Here is a 15,138-nt window from a genome sequence, read left to right as displayed (position 1 = left end):
TATTTCAAACTCCTTTCTCAGTAAAACAGAGCGTAAGTTCTTCATTCAAAAATTAATCTGACATTAAAACCAATAAGTTCCTTCATTGATGATTTGGAAACTTAATTAACACCTGTAAAACCTTCAATGACAAATTGGGAGTACAGTAACAATAATTTAGAATAATGAGTTAATTCTTAGTAGAACTATGGAATTTTGAAGATGTGATTTTTATAGCTTACAGTCAGGAAGTTTGGCTATGATTACATGTGTACTTTTCATGTCTGCATGTACTGTATTAAATAACAGTTCAACTAATTTACAAACTTTCCTTGATATATTCAATATATATTATGCCAACCATACATAAATCAATAATTCAGGAAGAGTTCCCAGTACAAACATGAATCAGCATATCAATATTTACTTAGTTAAAAATCCATTTCTCTTCGAGATGGGCTCAAGAAATACTACACACATCTTTGTGAGATGCCCAGTGGGACAGATGCACTGTTATATGTTATTTTAAGAACATAACACCTGGCATTCAGTCTAAAATGGCAGATAAGAATTATGGTCTTGGTAAACTCACCTAACAACACAAGTATTGTAGTAAAGTTTTGTTTCTTTGCTTGTTGGGTTTTTTTCAACAGCTAAGTATCTCTCCTCTACTCCATCACCAAACATGTCCCTCTTCCCACAACCTCCAACAACTGACATTCCAATGGAGCAGAGAATTATCTCATGAGGACTATAAGCCCAGTAAACTCATTCCAAGTTTACTATTTTTCCTCTCCCCTTCCCTCACTGTTTTCTGTTTAATTTTCCCTTTGTATTTTTTTTTTTGGTAGACAGTCACTACTCCATCCAGAAGAACTGTTGCTGACCCAATTCAGACAGAAACCAGGACTCCAGTCCCCAAAATCATGAAACTTTCTTAAAACATCCGTAACAAATTTATTTATATACATGCAGGTGTATATACATGTGTGCTCTTAGACACAAACAAATTTACTATTCTTTTAATATAGCAGACAATGTGAGAACTTCACCTTAGTTTTTAAAACGATAACTAAAAAATCTTGCGCAATTATTTTGTCTATGTATTTTTAATGAATATAACTGAAATACATCAACAACTACTGCAAGAAATTTTTTTACTTCATAGAATTTTACATCTATTCTTAGCTTTACACGTAAGAATATGCTAAGTACTTCTGGATTTGCCATAACACAGAACATCTCTCAAGTTCCAGGAATTAATAATAGTCAATGAAATAAAGAAATATTGAACCTTTTAAACCCGCTTGTCTCTGGAAAACTCCCATAACACAAAATTCAGGTCCTAACTACCACACAGAAAATTACACAAACTTCTCTACTTTCACAAAACCAAAAACCACTCAAAAAATCTTTGATACGTGACCTCATAAACAGCTTCATTTTCCCTAAGCAGATTATGTCCTTAAGCGGAGCTCCAGACAACACTACCGATTTTGTAAAGAAAAAGACTATACCTTTCAGTAAGCACTCTTATGCCACAAGAACAGCCTGAATCCTTGAAAAGGAACCTCCTCATCTCTTTCTAACTGGCCAGTTGCCACTGATTACCACACACAGCTGGAGACTGAAAAGTCAGGAAACAATTAGAGTTTCTAGAAGAACCCCCATCCAGGAAAAAAATATCCAGCCATATCACCTGCTAATCATTAAAGCAATCTGTTTTAGTTAAGTCTTTGTCTTCATTAAAATATTTGTGGTCCTACACAAGCCAAAATGAATCAAAAAAAAAAAAAACCCAGAAAAAAGCCTCAACCTTTTAAACATAATTCTGTGGTTACTAAAGTTATCCATTTAGAAATTGGAAATGCCTACAGTAAAAGCAAAAATAGGTAACAATCACTTAGCTATAAAAAAAAAACAGTAAGAAGGGGTTTGAGAAACAATATATAATTAGTTATTTGATGTTGAAATATGTTCTGTTAGATGGCATGAGTCTTCTTCAGTGAGAATAAAATAGGCATGAGAAAGAAGACTTTAGGAAAGAGTAGTTAAAAATATTCAACTTATTTAGAGATCTATAAAAAAAATGTAAGAAGTTGATTATTAGTATAGTAAGAAAATTCGAGTTGGGGTGTAGTTCCTCAAATGTCAATGCAGAACCAGAAATTTAACTAGTGATCAGTAGTCTACTTGTTCATTATTACCTTTGTACCATTAAGTTAACTTAAAATATGTTCTAGCAACTAATGTACTGTGTTATTAACTGTTATGGTGTCAATGCATTTTTGTTATGACATTTATCTTAATTAGAGCACAAACTAGTATTTAATGGCAGAATGCACATGAAAGCGCCTGATATTTTATAAGAAGGAAATAATCTTACAATGCCCTTTGGGAAATCCCAAAGAGAACTTTTCTGTAAAAAGAGCAATGGTACAGAAAACCAGAAGAAAACAGTGGTGAACCCTGCTATTGTGGATGAGAAAGTGTGACAGCATACCTCTCTGATATCTATAGACAGCATACATAAAATCAATATGATTCATGCCTGTCCTGGAAGAGAAGCTTACTTCACAAGAAAGCAAATGTGAGTTTAAATAACAGAACTTTATATCTAATACAAGTTGGTAATTTTCACAGTCCTTTTGTTCTTGTATTTATTCCCTTTGAGCTATTCAGATTTCTTTTGACTTTTTCATACGTACTTAAATTAGAAGTTCCAACTGTACATAGCATTAAAGAGAAACAGTTAAATAGCTTTAAGTTTTAAACATAATATATGTTTCTGAAACACCAATACCATAAACAATGAAATACAGAAAGCACTTCCAGGTGGCTGATGCTGTTTGCAGAATGAGCTTTTAATCTGCTAAAAGAGAAGTGGCAAAGGACATGTTAAAAAAAGAAGGGATACAAGCTTGTAATTAGACATTTTAGAGTTTTTTTCTAAGCACCTCTGAAACAGAAAGAAGTGAGTCAATAAACTTTTCTTACTTTCAAAAAACCTACTGCATATTAATTTTTATATGTTAAAACATATGTTAAACAAGCATAAGAATTGTAGAAAACTTCCTGTATGCCTAACATAATTGACATTTGTCACAAGTGCATGAATAGTATTTTGCCACTGTTATATTTTTTCAGTATTCAGAAAGACCTGCAAGAGCAGGATAGCCATTCATGTCATAAAAGACCACAGAAGCATGTGCACAGAAAAGAAGGTATATTGAACACAGAATACCAAACTACAGATGTTGAAGGTGTCATAGTAGGCATAAATACATAAAGACATTGTTTGAGAAGGAGAAGTAGTAAGAGGTATAAATATACACATATGTGATTTAAGCATTCTGGAAAAAGAGAGGGGCAGTTTGTCTTGTCTGGTTTTGCTTAATCATGACATATTTTGCAATACCTGGGGGAAAAAATATTTTGAAACCAAAATAAACTCTGATATTATGTCATACATACAAAACTGAGAAACTAACTTTTGTTTGCTTGTGTCCTGCTTGCCAGTGTTTTTTTTATTGCATGTTTTCTGCAGCTGTAAAATCTACAGATACAGAAAAAAGAAAATTATAATCTTGTACTAATCTGTATGGTACAGACACACTCTAAGTTCGTCATATTTGATGAGGAGAGTACTGTAATACTCTCTAAGAAGCAATGAGAGCTGGGAAATTAAAGCAAATCATAATGGAAATGATGCCAACATAATTCATGGTTCAGTTATGATGTCTATCAGCTTACTAGTTACTACATTCTAGAAAAAAACCCAACAAAATTACCCTAATGATATACCATGGCACACTGTAGTACTGCAGCATTTTATTTGGTATGTTGACTGCTAATTTGCTAATATGGAGAATGTGGTTATAGAACATTTCAGTGTGAATCTTCTCAACAGGAGTGTGAAAAACATTTGTGCAATTTTTTAATGTAGAAGTGAATGAGAGAAGATCTGGACAGGGGAATATTTAGTCTGGTAGACTGAACCAGAAAAATTAATCAAAACCCGCCAACTTTCTTGCAAACTACAGGAAGCATTTTCATTTTCTACTATATTCTATACGTTACTTTGAATTCTAGATTTCTTTAACTGACCTTATCGCCTTAAAAAATTCTGTACACGTGCATTCTGAGCATGGCAAAATGTCTCTTAAATGGACAAACAACTCAATGAAGTTACAATAAGCATATGCTTAACTGAAAACACTTCCCATAACTAGGTTCACAGGTGATTGGAATATACATTCCATTACAAATTGCCAGTGCAATAGGAAAGTCCCTGTTAATGAAAATGTATGATCTAAAGAGCTAGAAGAGGAGTTTTTAAATCACAGAAACACAGAAATCTTTGTCATTAAGTCCAACAATAACCTAACAGGGTGAATTCCACTACTAAACCATGTCCCTAAGCACTACATGCTGTTGTTGCTTTTGTTTCACTGAAAAAGGACAAGATATTGCTCAAATCTTAGTGAAAACTAATAGTTTTCACAGAAATAGTTTAGAAAACATTTTGGAATATATAGCTGGGTAACTATTTGTCTTACACTCTGGCTTTGACAATTCCGGTGCAAATTATAATTATTATTTATATAAGTATTACGTTTTTCATTAATGAGAGATTTAATTATGGCAGAATCTCCCAAGTAGCTTCAAATTGATATAATTAATTATCTATAGAGATTCTAAACATTTCACATATAATGGATTGTAGGAAAAGGACTTTTATTACAAGGCACATACTTATTTTCTGCATCTTCAAATATTCCCCTTCAGAATTCTTCTTTGGATTTTTAACACTGTGTTTTATCTTACCCCATATGCTTTGTGACTTCTTGGTGGAAATCTTTGCATTAAACTCCCTTCAGCATTGCTGTTAGCTTTTACATATGAATTTACTATTACTTATATATTATTTTTATGGTTTGACATACAAAACTTATTTTATGCAAGACGAATTTTTTTCTTAAATATTAGCTTTATATTTTCCTGTAAGTATTTGAGACAATAGTATTTCTAAAATGTATAGTACCTCAAAGTGGCATAAGCAGGTCATCATATGATTTTGTCAAAGCAATTTATAATATATTTGTGGTTAGCATGTCTAATACCAGTCATTGTACAAATTAAACTTTTAACATTTAGTCACACAGACATCACCTGTAATACAACCTGACAAATCAAAAGGTCAGTCTGGCTCACAGCATATGAGAAATTAATAGGATTGAGGAATTATGAAAAATCCAAATTTCATAAATCAGGGATTACATGTGAAAATATAGATTATTGAAAGTCTGAATCTTAACTTGCTAATTCATTATTGTGTAAGAAGAATAATTAGACAGGAAAAGAGGTTTCTTTCATTTGACAAGTGTTTTCAATGACAATGAAACTGTGAATCATGAAAATATTTCCCTTAAAGTCCAAGCATGAATACTGAATATACAGTCCCCTATAAACCACACATTTGATTATGATAGGAGATTTAAATATTCATTTTATGTTTAAGTAATTCTACGGAGCCAGAGGAAGAGTTCAATGTACTTTGTAATTACAGGATCAGGCTGGAACAGAGATTAGGTTGAAAGCAAGGAACCAGATTTAATGGCACTAAAATTCTACAAGCTGTTCTCACAGAATTGTGCCTCGGGAGCATCCCTGAGACAAGATCTCAGACTCGAGACTCAGGCTGGGAAGATTCCCTTATGTCTACTTAAAGAGAGATGAAAACAACCACTGTGTATGAACGTATAAAAAACTTGGGAGATATATCTGAATCATTTTCCTCACCCAGCAGAGTCCACAAAAAGCTCCCTACTAACAGCACAAAAGGGTCTAAGAAAAGGCATCTGCGTCTAAATACCATCAGAAGATCCTTTTGATCTGCAATATTGATAAGTGATTCTTTGCTGTCTTTCAGACTGGCTACTGGTTACAGAGTCAGAATTAGATTTAAAGATAAAAGATTGTGTATCAAATTGCAATAATTTTGCTGTAGGTTATAGTTAGTCTGTAAAATACCTACCACATATTTAAAACTTTAGTGGATAAAGAATATTTTAACAGTTACCTTGGGAAGTTCTCTGAATGGTGGATCACTTTCAGTGCCTTTTAAATTATTTAATTTTCAGTTTATTATTTTTAAATGTTTTCTTTTACTTAATTATTTAAATCTTTAATATTTCTTCCTCTCTTGGGGGCTCTCTATCCCATAATAACCAGATCAGGTTAAATTATGTACAGACAACCACTGACTAAATTTGTATCAATTTTCTACCATTGCCAGGAAATATCTGGGTAAACTGCAAAAGCTTTAATTGTACTAGTAAGATAGTTTGTGATCGTCTGTTTCAGTCTTATCCCATCACCTACCCACAAGTTGCTTCATGAGTATTCACTTTTAAATTTATTAGTGCAATTCATTAGCAACAGACAGATGGCATAAACAAACGTGTAAGCTTAGTGAGCAGACGATTTACAATATTATACATTTGAAGAGGGCTATCATTTTTAGTACAAAAACATAGAAGCATTCTCTTTTAATAAGTTTTTTAAGGACAACTTTTCACATTTTTATTAAAAGTAAATTATATTTATATTTACCATTTCTACTTAGTGATTTTCATTGGGTTTTTTTCTTCTTTATGACTAATTCCATGCTAAATAGAGGAAGAGTGTAAGAATAATCTCAGTATCTAAGATGAAGTTCCAAAGAGTCATATCTAATAATGAAATTACTTTAAAATATAGTGATTAAAGATTGGTAACTAAACCAGGGAACTTCTACCTCCAACACAAAGTTTCTTTTCCTGGACTTTGCATAGCACAATTGAGTAAGTTTAATCTAACCTGTTCTTCCATTATCAAGATAACTCCTTTTTACCAGAAGATCCTGATAGCAAAATCTACCATTTCACTGACTACATAGTCCATACAGAAGATTAAAATAAACCAAAGAGAAAATAACTTCAATCAAAATACTTTCAAAGTTCAGTAAAATAGTAATATTCTGCAGAAAAGTATCATTATGCCATAGTAATTTTTTTCAAGAAATAAGCCTATTAAACTGAGATTCAGCTGAAGAATAACAAAAATTCAACTCTGTAATACTTAAATTTAATAACACGGCTCAGTCAAATGCAAAATTCTATTTCCTGCTAGATCAAAATTCAATTGTTCCATTTCATTATTTGATAATAATAGTGCATTCTATTAAAAGGCTTATTTATTATTGTTTTTCTTCAGCAAGTGCTCAAAAAATCCAATGTAACACTGTCCCGCCATATAAAGTTCAGAAGAAAGACAATACAACATTATTTTGTGGAAGTAAAGATAATTTCCCTAAAAAATACATTTTTTTGCAATGTAAAATACCCTGAGAGCACCTCACTAAAACAAATATTCTAAAGAGATTACTAACATATAGAAAAGTTTGCAGAACTGGATCCAGAGACAGAAGGAACAAGACATTTCCTTCTTTCTGTTAATATCCTGCATTACACCTGATTATATTAAGGGGATTTCCATTAGCACAATAAAATTCACTACACCAGTTTAAGGCCACTTACATGCTGAAATTGTTAGCCAGTTTGCAATGCTAACAACACATGAAATATATATTTTCCAAATCACTATTCTGCTTAAAGATGTTTTCTATTGAAAACACACTGAAATGGTTATATTTATGATTGTACAGACTTACCCTGGTAGAAGAAGTCACCAAGGAACCATTCAGATTGCCAGTGTTGCACTTGAAATTCAGATGTTGATCAGGATGGTGATTTGCTTCCCAGCTTCCCAAATCGTAAACCATGGGCTTGTCAGAATTTGCAGATATTTTCTGGAAGGCAGTGCAAGTCATTCCTGTGAAACTAGATGGCTTGATCATAAAGGCCTCCAGAGCAATATTATGAGATACCTGTGAGAACATTGAGAAGCAGATGTGTTGCTAACTCATAAAGCGTAATTGCATTATTATATGTGCATTATGTATTTATTATATATATTTTGTAAAGGATCATGCATGCACACATTTCCATACATATTTGTAGGGTAAGAAAGAAAACAGAAATTATTTTAAAAACTGATCTAGAATTCAATGACTGCATCCAGGGATTTCTTGAATCCTTTTTAGGAATATATCAGTTCATATCATTTATTTCAGTTATTAATATACCAGTTCTGCAATTGTGTTATTATCAGCTTCAACAGAGCCAATCTTTATTTAAAGCAATATAAAGTGAATTAGCAACAGCAGTAGAAGGAATTAAAAAAAATAAGAAGGATGCACTTTGTACCTCAGAAATTAAACAGAAAGATAGCTTAGCTATTTGGTGGATGGATTGGTTTTTTATAGATCACAGAATATTGAACAGGATTATATGGTTCAGTGAAACACCTCATGACAGGTCTTTGGCCTATGCTTTAGTGAGGTGACGTGTCCAGATGGTGACTGTAGCACAATGCAGAGACATCCATGCCTATCCTTAAACTAATATATTTATTTCAGCACTGTCCTGTGCATTAGATATATAGCTCACGTTATAATCAGCCTGACTAGCTTCAACTGCCATCACACTGATTGGACTATATGGTTTCTGCTTCCAGGCATAGGTTGTTTGTTTAGAGATCTGTGAGTGTATGTATCGTGCACATTGTTTGCAATGTAAAGGTACCTGAATTAAGCCATAAACTAGCAGGGTTAGCAAGAAATAAAGGCACAAATGTGGCAATTTTCTATTACTGTACTTTGTTTCTGTTATGCAAGCTAGCAATCCACCTAGTAACAATGGGTGTGAATCCTTCAGAACCTGGGACATTGTATGAGTTGTGCTGACAAGAAATGACTCCACCAAAGAAAATCTCATTAATTCATACTAATAAATGAAGCTAAAGAAAATCTTTTGCATTAAAAAATACGGGCAGGATAGAGGGTAGCCTAACTGTAAAAAACATGTTATCAGAACAAATTATATCTTAGCATCAGACATAGTGCATGGCTTGCTGTTCCTCCTCTGAACTCATGAAAAGCTTCTTGAATGCATCTTTTTTGGCTACTGATGATTCTGGATATATTGAAAATGAAAGTACTGAAGTCTCATTAAAAATTTATTTTACTTTTTGTTAAAATTTGACCAAATCCAGAAGCTTTCAGTGTAATTTTTATACTTTCTATATAAAAGTAATAGATCTATTACTTTTAAATTAAAAGTAGTCTAAAAATTCTTTTTGGTTGTTTCTAAATTACTGTAACATTCAATGTTTAAAATTAAATTTCCAGACCTATCCTTGACAGAAGGAGATCTTGTCCTACATTTGAATAAAAATGCCAAAGATCATTAAGAATCAAGAATCAAGTAAGTATTCTATTAAAAATCCAGTGGCTGTTTATTGAAAAGTCCCAAAACCTGAAATGAGGTTTGTCTGGATAATTTTTTGTACTGTCTGCAGGTAGCCCTTCAAGATGTTAAACAATTTACTGATTGCAGAACACTACGATCCATATAATGGGAATCAAGCTACGTGAGTAAATTAAAACTCCTGCGTGGTAACCAGTTTTCTTTAGTCTTGGGAAAAGCCATTTAATTGTTCAAAACTTCACGTTTCCTGCTGTAGAAGGGGCATAACATTAGTAGCCAATTTCACATTTGTAATGTGATGCTGAATTAGATGTTTGCTAGGCAATGTTATAATGAAAATTCAATAGGGCTCACAACAGCCCTATTTTTAAAATTTTGAATATTAAATTCTTTAAACAGTTGGGATACTCCACTCCCAAATTATACCTGTAGAGGTCTGACAATGTTCTATCAACATGAACATGCCATTCTCAGCGTATAGAAACAGATGGCTAAAACACAAGGTGAATCAGTGTTTATTACACAGGACTGTAAAACAAGCTACAAAATGGATACAGATGAACTCAGAACAAAATTATCCATGGAAACAAGCAACAGTCAGGTACATGTTATGAAAAGCCACACACTTATCTTGTCTCTAAGCAGTACAGATACAGAAAATGATGATTTGGTGTCCATTTCCTAACCCTTAGCTAAATGCACCACTCAGCAGAAGGGCCAAAGAGGATTGTTACCCAGGTAAGCTGAGAGCAGTGCCGAAGGCTGCAACAACAAAACACACAAAACAAACAAAAAGCCACACTCCAATTAGCCTAAAATATTCTGACAGTCTCACTAGCTGGAAAATGAAATGAAAAGTCTTCAGGGAAGGGTTTGACAACTGCAGCACGTGACTGAGACAGGACTATTGAGCTAAGTTTTGTCATCAGCAGGAAGGTTTGCTTTTCAGACTGCACATCTGACATACAGATCAGTGAAATAAAAGCAGGAGTGAAGAAGCCAATTAGAACAACATTAAAGGGAGGTTCATTTGGGGTTTCTGAGGGATACAGATCCACCCTGGGAGCTCTCTGTGTCTGAGGGCACCCCCAGCCTCTCTGACTGCACCCAGAGCCTCCTAGAGGGCTTCTGCCTCCTTCCCTCTGGCCTCCAAGGATTAGTTCTCCAAGGACTAATCTGAGCTTCATGGTGGTTGCATCTCAGCCCCAATTTGCCTGACCTGTGCCACTCCCCAGCTGGTGGCAGTGGGACAGCCTTTTGTCTCTGGCTTCTCTAAGATTTTAAGTAACACAGTGCAGAATAACGTCTTATAGAATCATGAAATCATGGAATGGTTTGGGTTGGAAGGGACCCTTTAAAGGTCATCTAGACCAACCCTCCTGGAATGAAAAGGGACATCTTCATCTGGATCAGGTTGCTCAGAGCCTCACCCAACCTGACCTTGAATGCTTTCAGGGATTTGGCATCTAACACCACTCTAGGCAACCTGTGCCAGTGTTTCACCATCAGCAGCATAAAAAAATTCTTACTTATATTTATCCCGAATCTCCCCTTTCTTAGTCTAAAACTGTTATGCCTTGTCCTATCACTACAGATTCTACTAAAAAGTTTGTCCCTGCCATTCATAAGATTATAAAATTAAACATTAAATGTATCATATTTTATATTTATGTATATGAAATGATCTAGTATTTGAAAGTTGCTATTAGCCATTCTTGCAGCGTGTTTTGTATGCCATTTGACTTAGGAAGAGCTAAACAAAGGTATCTATCCTAGCATTTTTCTGACCTTGAAATTGGTAATTTCACAAGCTCATGGAACTAGAAAATCATTCTTGTCTTCCATAAATGATGTAGAGTAACAGTCATGGCTCCCAAGTAGCTTTTCAATGCATAGGGAACAGAGTCGTGCATGTGTTATATGACTGACACAGTTTATAGAGGTTACTTTTTTCAGGAACCGTATTATAAGCTAATGGTTACCCAAGATTTGGGGGCTTTATTTGTTGTTGTTTAGAATAAGGAAAGCAGATGCAATTTCTGCAAGACAGTTTGCTGGCTGGTCTCCCAAAGGAACATAAGTGTTTGGTATTGCACAAGATCACACCAGAAACACTCCACAGCTTTGTTTATTAACAAATTGCACTCAACAGTAAATGAATTCTCCTACAGAAACATATAAAGCAAAAAGATAAAGCATGGCAAAAAGGTTCTGCATCTTGAGTACATAGAATTACTGTTTACAGTAATGTCAACAGCTTTCTGAGACAGTGACAAGAAGAAAAAATAACCTTTGGCACTTGGCATTTAAAAGAAATTTATGTATAAAGCAACAGAGACTCCCTAGCTGTCACATTACAAAATAGTTATAAAATGCACAGTTATTTTCTCTACATATTTAATATAAATAAATATTTTTAGCAATATTTTTAATGTAAATAGGAACTAAATAACTTCCTTTAGAAAACAGATCAGTATATTTTTGTCTTCTTTTAAAAGACTACTTATCTAAAAACCTACAATGAAGGAAATAAGGCCGTTCTGCTACTTGGCTCAGCCTATAATTGAACTCAGCGTATAATTCCTTTATTATTCCTTTTTTTTTTAGCTTTTATGTCTGATTGCTGCAATTTAAACCTACACTGAACTCACATTTTAATAGTCTGCTCATGTAAAAACAGCAGACAATTGAGAAAATAATAATGGTTGTTTAAATCAAGCAAGCAAGTAAGCAAAGAAACCCAAGGAGCTTTTAAATTTTAAAATATTTTTCTAAAATTCTAAAAGGATAATTTTCAAGCTTCTGATTTAGATGCATTTCTGCTAAATGGGTGTTGAAACTGGCCAAAACACAGTTTCTCAGTGTCCAAATGGCAATCCCTCAGTATATAAGTGACAAATTCATGTAGATGGAGGCCACAGAAAATGATTCTTTGAGATTGCAATAGTGTGATTCTAAAAATTCTTTATGAAAAAAATATACCTTTTTTAGCATTTTCTAAATGCTTTAAGCAAATAGAATCCTCTCTGAAAGGCATGTTAAAATCTTCAAGCAACAAGGAAGCATGTTGTCTTTTGTCTTATCAAAAATTTCACTCTCTCAACTTGGACCTTTCAAAATAAACCCACATACTATAATGGCAAGAACAATAGAAAGTGAGTGAGCAGTAAGAACATTAGAAAGATTCTGCTTGAGAAACTGTCAGCCTCTGGCCTGGACAGGCGCACGCTCTCCTAGGTGGAAAACTGGTTGGATGGCCGGGCCCAGAGAGTGGTGGTAAATGGTGTGAAATCCAGCTGGAGGCCAGTGACAAGTGGGGTTCCCCAGGGCTCAGTGCTGGGTCCAGCCCTGTTCAATGTCTTCATCAATGATCTGGATGAAGGCATCGAGTGCACCCTGAGCAAGTTTGCCGACGACACTAAGCTGGGTGGAAGTGTCGATCTGCTGGAGGGTAGGGAGGCTCTGCAAAGGGATCTGAACAGGCTGGACCGCTGGGCTGAGTCCAGTGGCATGAGGTTTAACAAGGCCAAGTGTCGGGTCCTGCACTTGGGGCACAACAACCCTATGCAGTGCTACAGACTAGGAGAAGTCTGTCTAGAAAGCTGCCTGGAGGAGAGGGACCTGGGGGTGTTGGTTGACAACCGACTGAATATGAGCCAGCAGTGTGCCCAGGTGGCCAAGAAGGCCAATGGCATCTTGGCTTGTATCAGAAATGGTGTGACCAGCAGGTCCAGGGAGGTTATCCTCCCTCTGGACTCGGCACTGGTGAGACTGCTCCTCGAATACTGTGTTCAGTTCTGGGCCCCTCACCACAAGAAGGATGTTGAGGCTCTGGAGAGAGTCCAGAGAAGAGCAACAAAGCTGGTGAAAGGGCTGGAGAACAGGCCTTATGAGGAGCGGCTGAGAGAGCTGGGGTTGTTTAGCCTGGAGAAGAGGAGGCTGAGGGGAGACCTCATTGCTCTCTACAACTACCTGAAAGGACGTTGTAGAGAAGAGGGTGCTGGCCTCTTCTCCCAAGTGACAGGGGACAGGACAAGAGGGAATGGCCTCAAGCTCCGTCAGGGGAGGTTTAGGCTAGACGTTAGGAAAAAATTCTTTACAGAAAGGGTCATTGGGCACTGGAACAGGCTGCCCAGGGAGGTGGTTGAGTCACCTTCCCTGGAGGTGTTTAAGGTGTTTAAGGCACGGGTGGATGAGGTGCTGAGGGATATGGTTTAGTGTTTGATGGGAACGGTTGGACTCGATGATCCAGTGGGTCTCTTCCAACCTGGTTATTCTGTGATTCTGTGATTCTGTGATATTGGTGTGAACAGTCTGTTGTAAGAATAAATGCAATAAATCCGAGTCAAGAAAAAACTACTTTTTAATACCACCAGAGACAGTCAAAAATATTTTGCTCTTCCAAATAGGATCCAAGATCAGAAAAAAATAAATCACAGAATCCACACATATGGATGTAAATTGGCTATGCTGTGTATGTGGCATATGCAATCTCACTTCTAAATATACTAGTTGGTTGTAAAAATGGTGAAGAAAAACTACATTTTTCAAATAAATTCTGACAAAAAGCTTTGTAATTTTATGAAATACCTTCGATAGAACTTGAACATTGCTCGTTAGTATTTGACTTGCAATTTGTTCCACACATCGTACAACTCTGGTGCAGGCTTTGTCCTCCTTTTGAGCCATCCACAACACATGGTCATCGACCAACATTATATTGCTGGCAATTTCAATAAGAGCATCCCCAATCTGGAAAAGAAAAATAACAAACCCCAAATAAAAATATGGTATTGTCTGGAAAACTCATAAATAAAAAGAGGACAACTGAAAGAAAAAGGAAAGAGTACACAAAGGGCCAACGGAAAGCAGGCACCATATTTCTCTTGGCAACCATCACTCAATAACAATATTCATTCTATTAAGAAAATTAAATGGAATGAAAAACAAAGACCAAGAACAGAAAAGTGTAACTGACCTAAAGGAAATGGTTTTTTGTCATAATTTTAAAGCTTATTTTCAAGAGACGCCACAATAATTAAGTCTCTCATTGGGCAATAAGTGGAACACCAGCATTATGACCCTCTTTCTTAAACTAAATAAAATTGACCATGCCCCTCTAGAGAACTGCTTCATGTTTAATGAAAGGGCCTTTTCAGGAAAAAAAAAAAACAACAGAGAAAGTATATTTGAAAGACACTTCTTTTTACAGACATAGTGCAGTAAATATGAGATACAACTCAAAGGCTGATACCATTTCATTGGCTATACAGAAAGCGTGGGCTTATAGCTTTGGATGTTTTAATTCACTTCTGTGGCTAACCCAAAGTGATAAATCTTTGGTTTTGCCATATGCAATTTTGCAGATTTTGCTAAGTATGATTTACTAAATACTTGGCAAGCCTTTCAAATTTTTATTAGTATATTACATTTAGAAAGAATAAACATCACTGTGAAAATTTTTTGTTATTATTTCATATTGAAATGAAAATATTTACATTCTAAATTCTAAAACTTAGTTTTAGTGAGATTTCAAAATTAATACCACCATTATTTTTGTAGGGAAAGATATGCCTAAGATATACAAGGTGGTTAGAAATAAAGCTGAATATATATGAAAGTATATGAAAGAAAAAAATGACTGAGAATTATAGCTAAAGAAAAGTTCAAGAGGCTAAAAAGTCAAACTAATAGAAACAGAATAATAAAGGAAATACACAGGAAATACAAATACAAAGGAAATAATTCTTTGGGAAGGCAAAAAAAATTCAGCAGTGGTGAAAAATGT

The 15,138-nt window shown here is 34.9% G+C and overlaps 1 protein-coding gene across 1 annotated transcript in view; it reads right to left on the bottom strand.

Annotated features, from left to right (window-relative positions):
- ADGRA1 (adhesion G protein-coupled receptor A1) overlaps positions 1-15,138 on the bottom strand; it is a 262,352-nt gene that overhangs the window by 110,867 nt on the left and 136,347 nt on the right. Inside the window, exons 11-12 of the mRNA XM_069863854.1 lie at positions 13,941-14,102; positions 7,694-7,909 (exon numbers count right to left, since the gene is read on the bottom strand). Coding sequence (XP_069719955.1) covers positions 7,694-7,909; positions 13,941-14,102 — 378 coding nt within the window. The remainder of the gene's footprint in view (positions 1-7,693; positions 7,910-13,940; positions 14,103-15,138) is intronic.

Source organism: Phaenicophaeus curvirostris, chromosome 9 (genome assembly GCF_032191515.1).
Source record: "Phaenicophaeus curvirostris isolate KB17595 chromosome 9, BPBGC_Pcur_1.0, whole genome shotgun sequence".
Taxonomy (NCBI): domain Eukaryota; kingdom Metazoa; phylum Chordata; class Aves; order Cuculiformes; family Cuculidae; genus Phaenicophaeus; species Phaenicophaeus curvirostris.
This window is presented reverse-complemented; position numbering and strand designations above follow the sequence as displayed.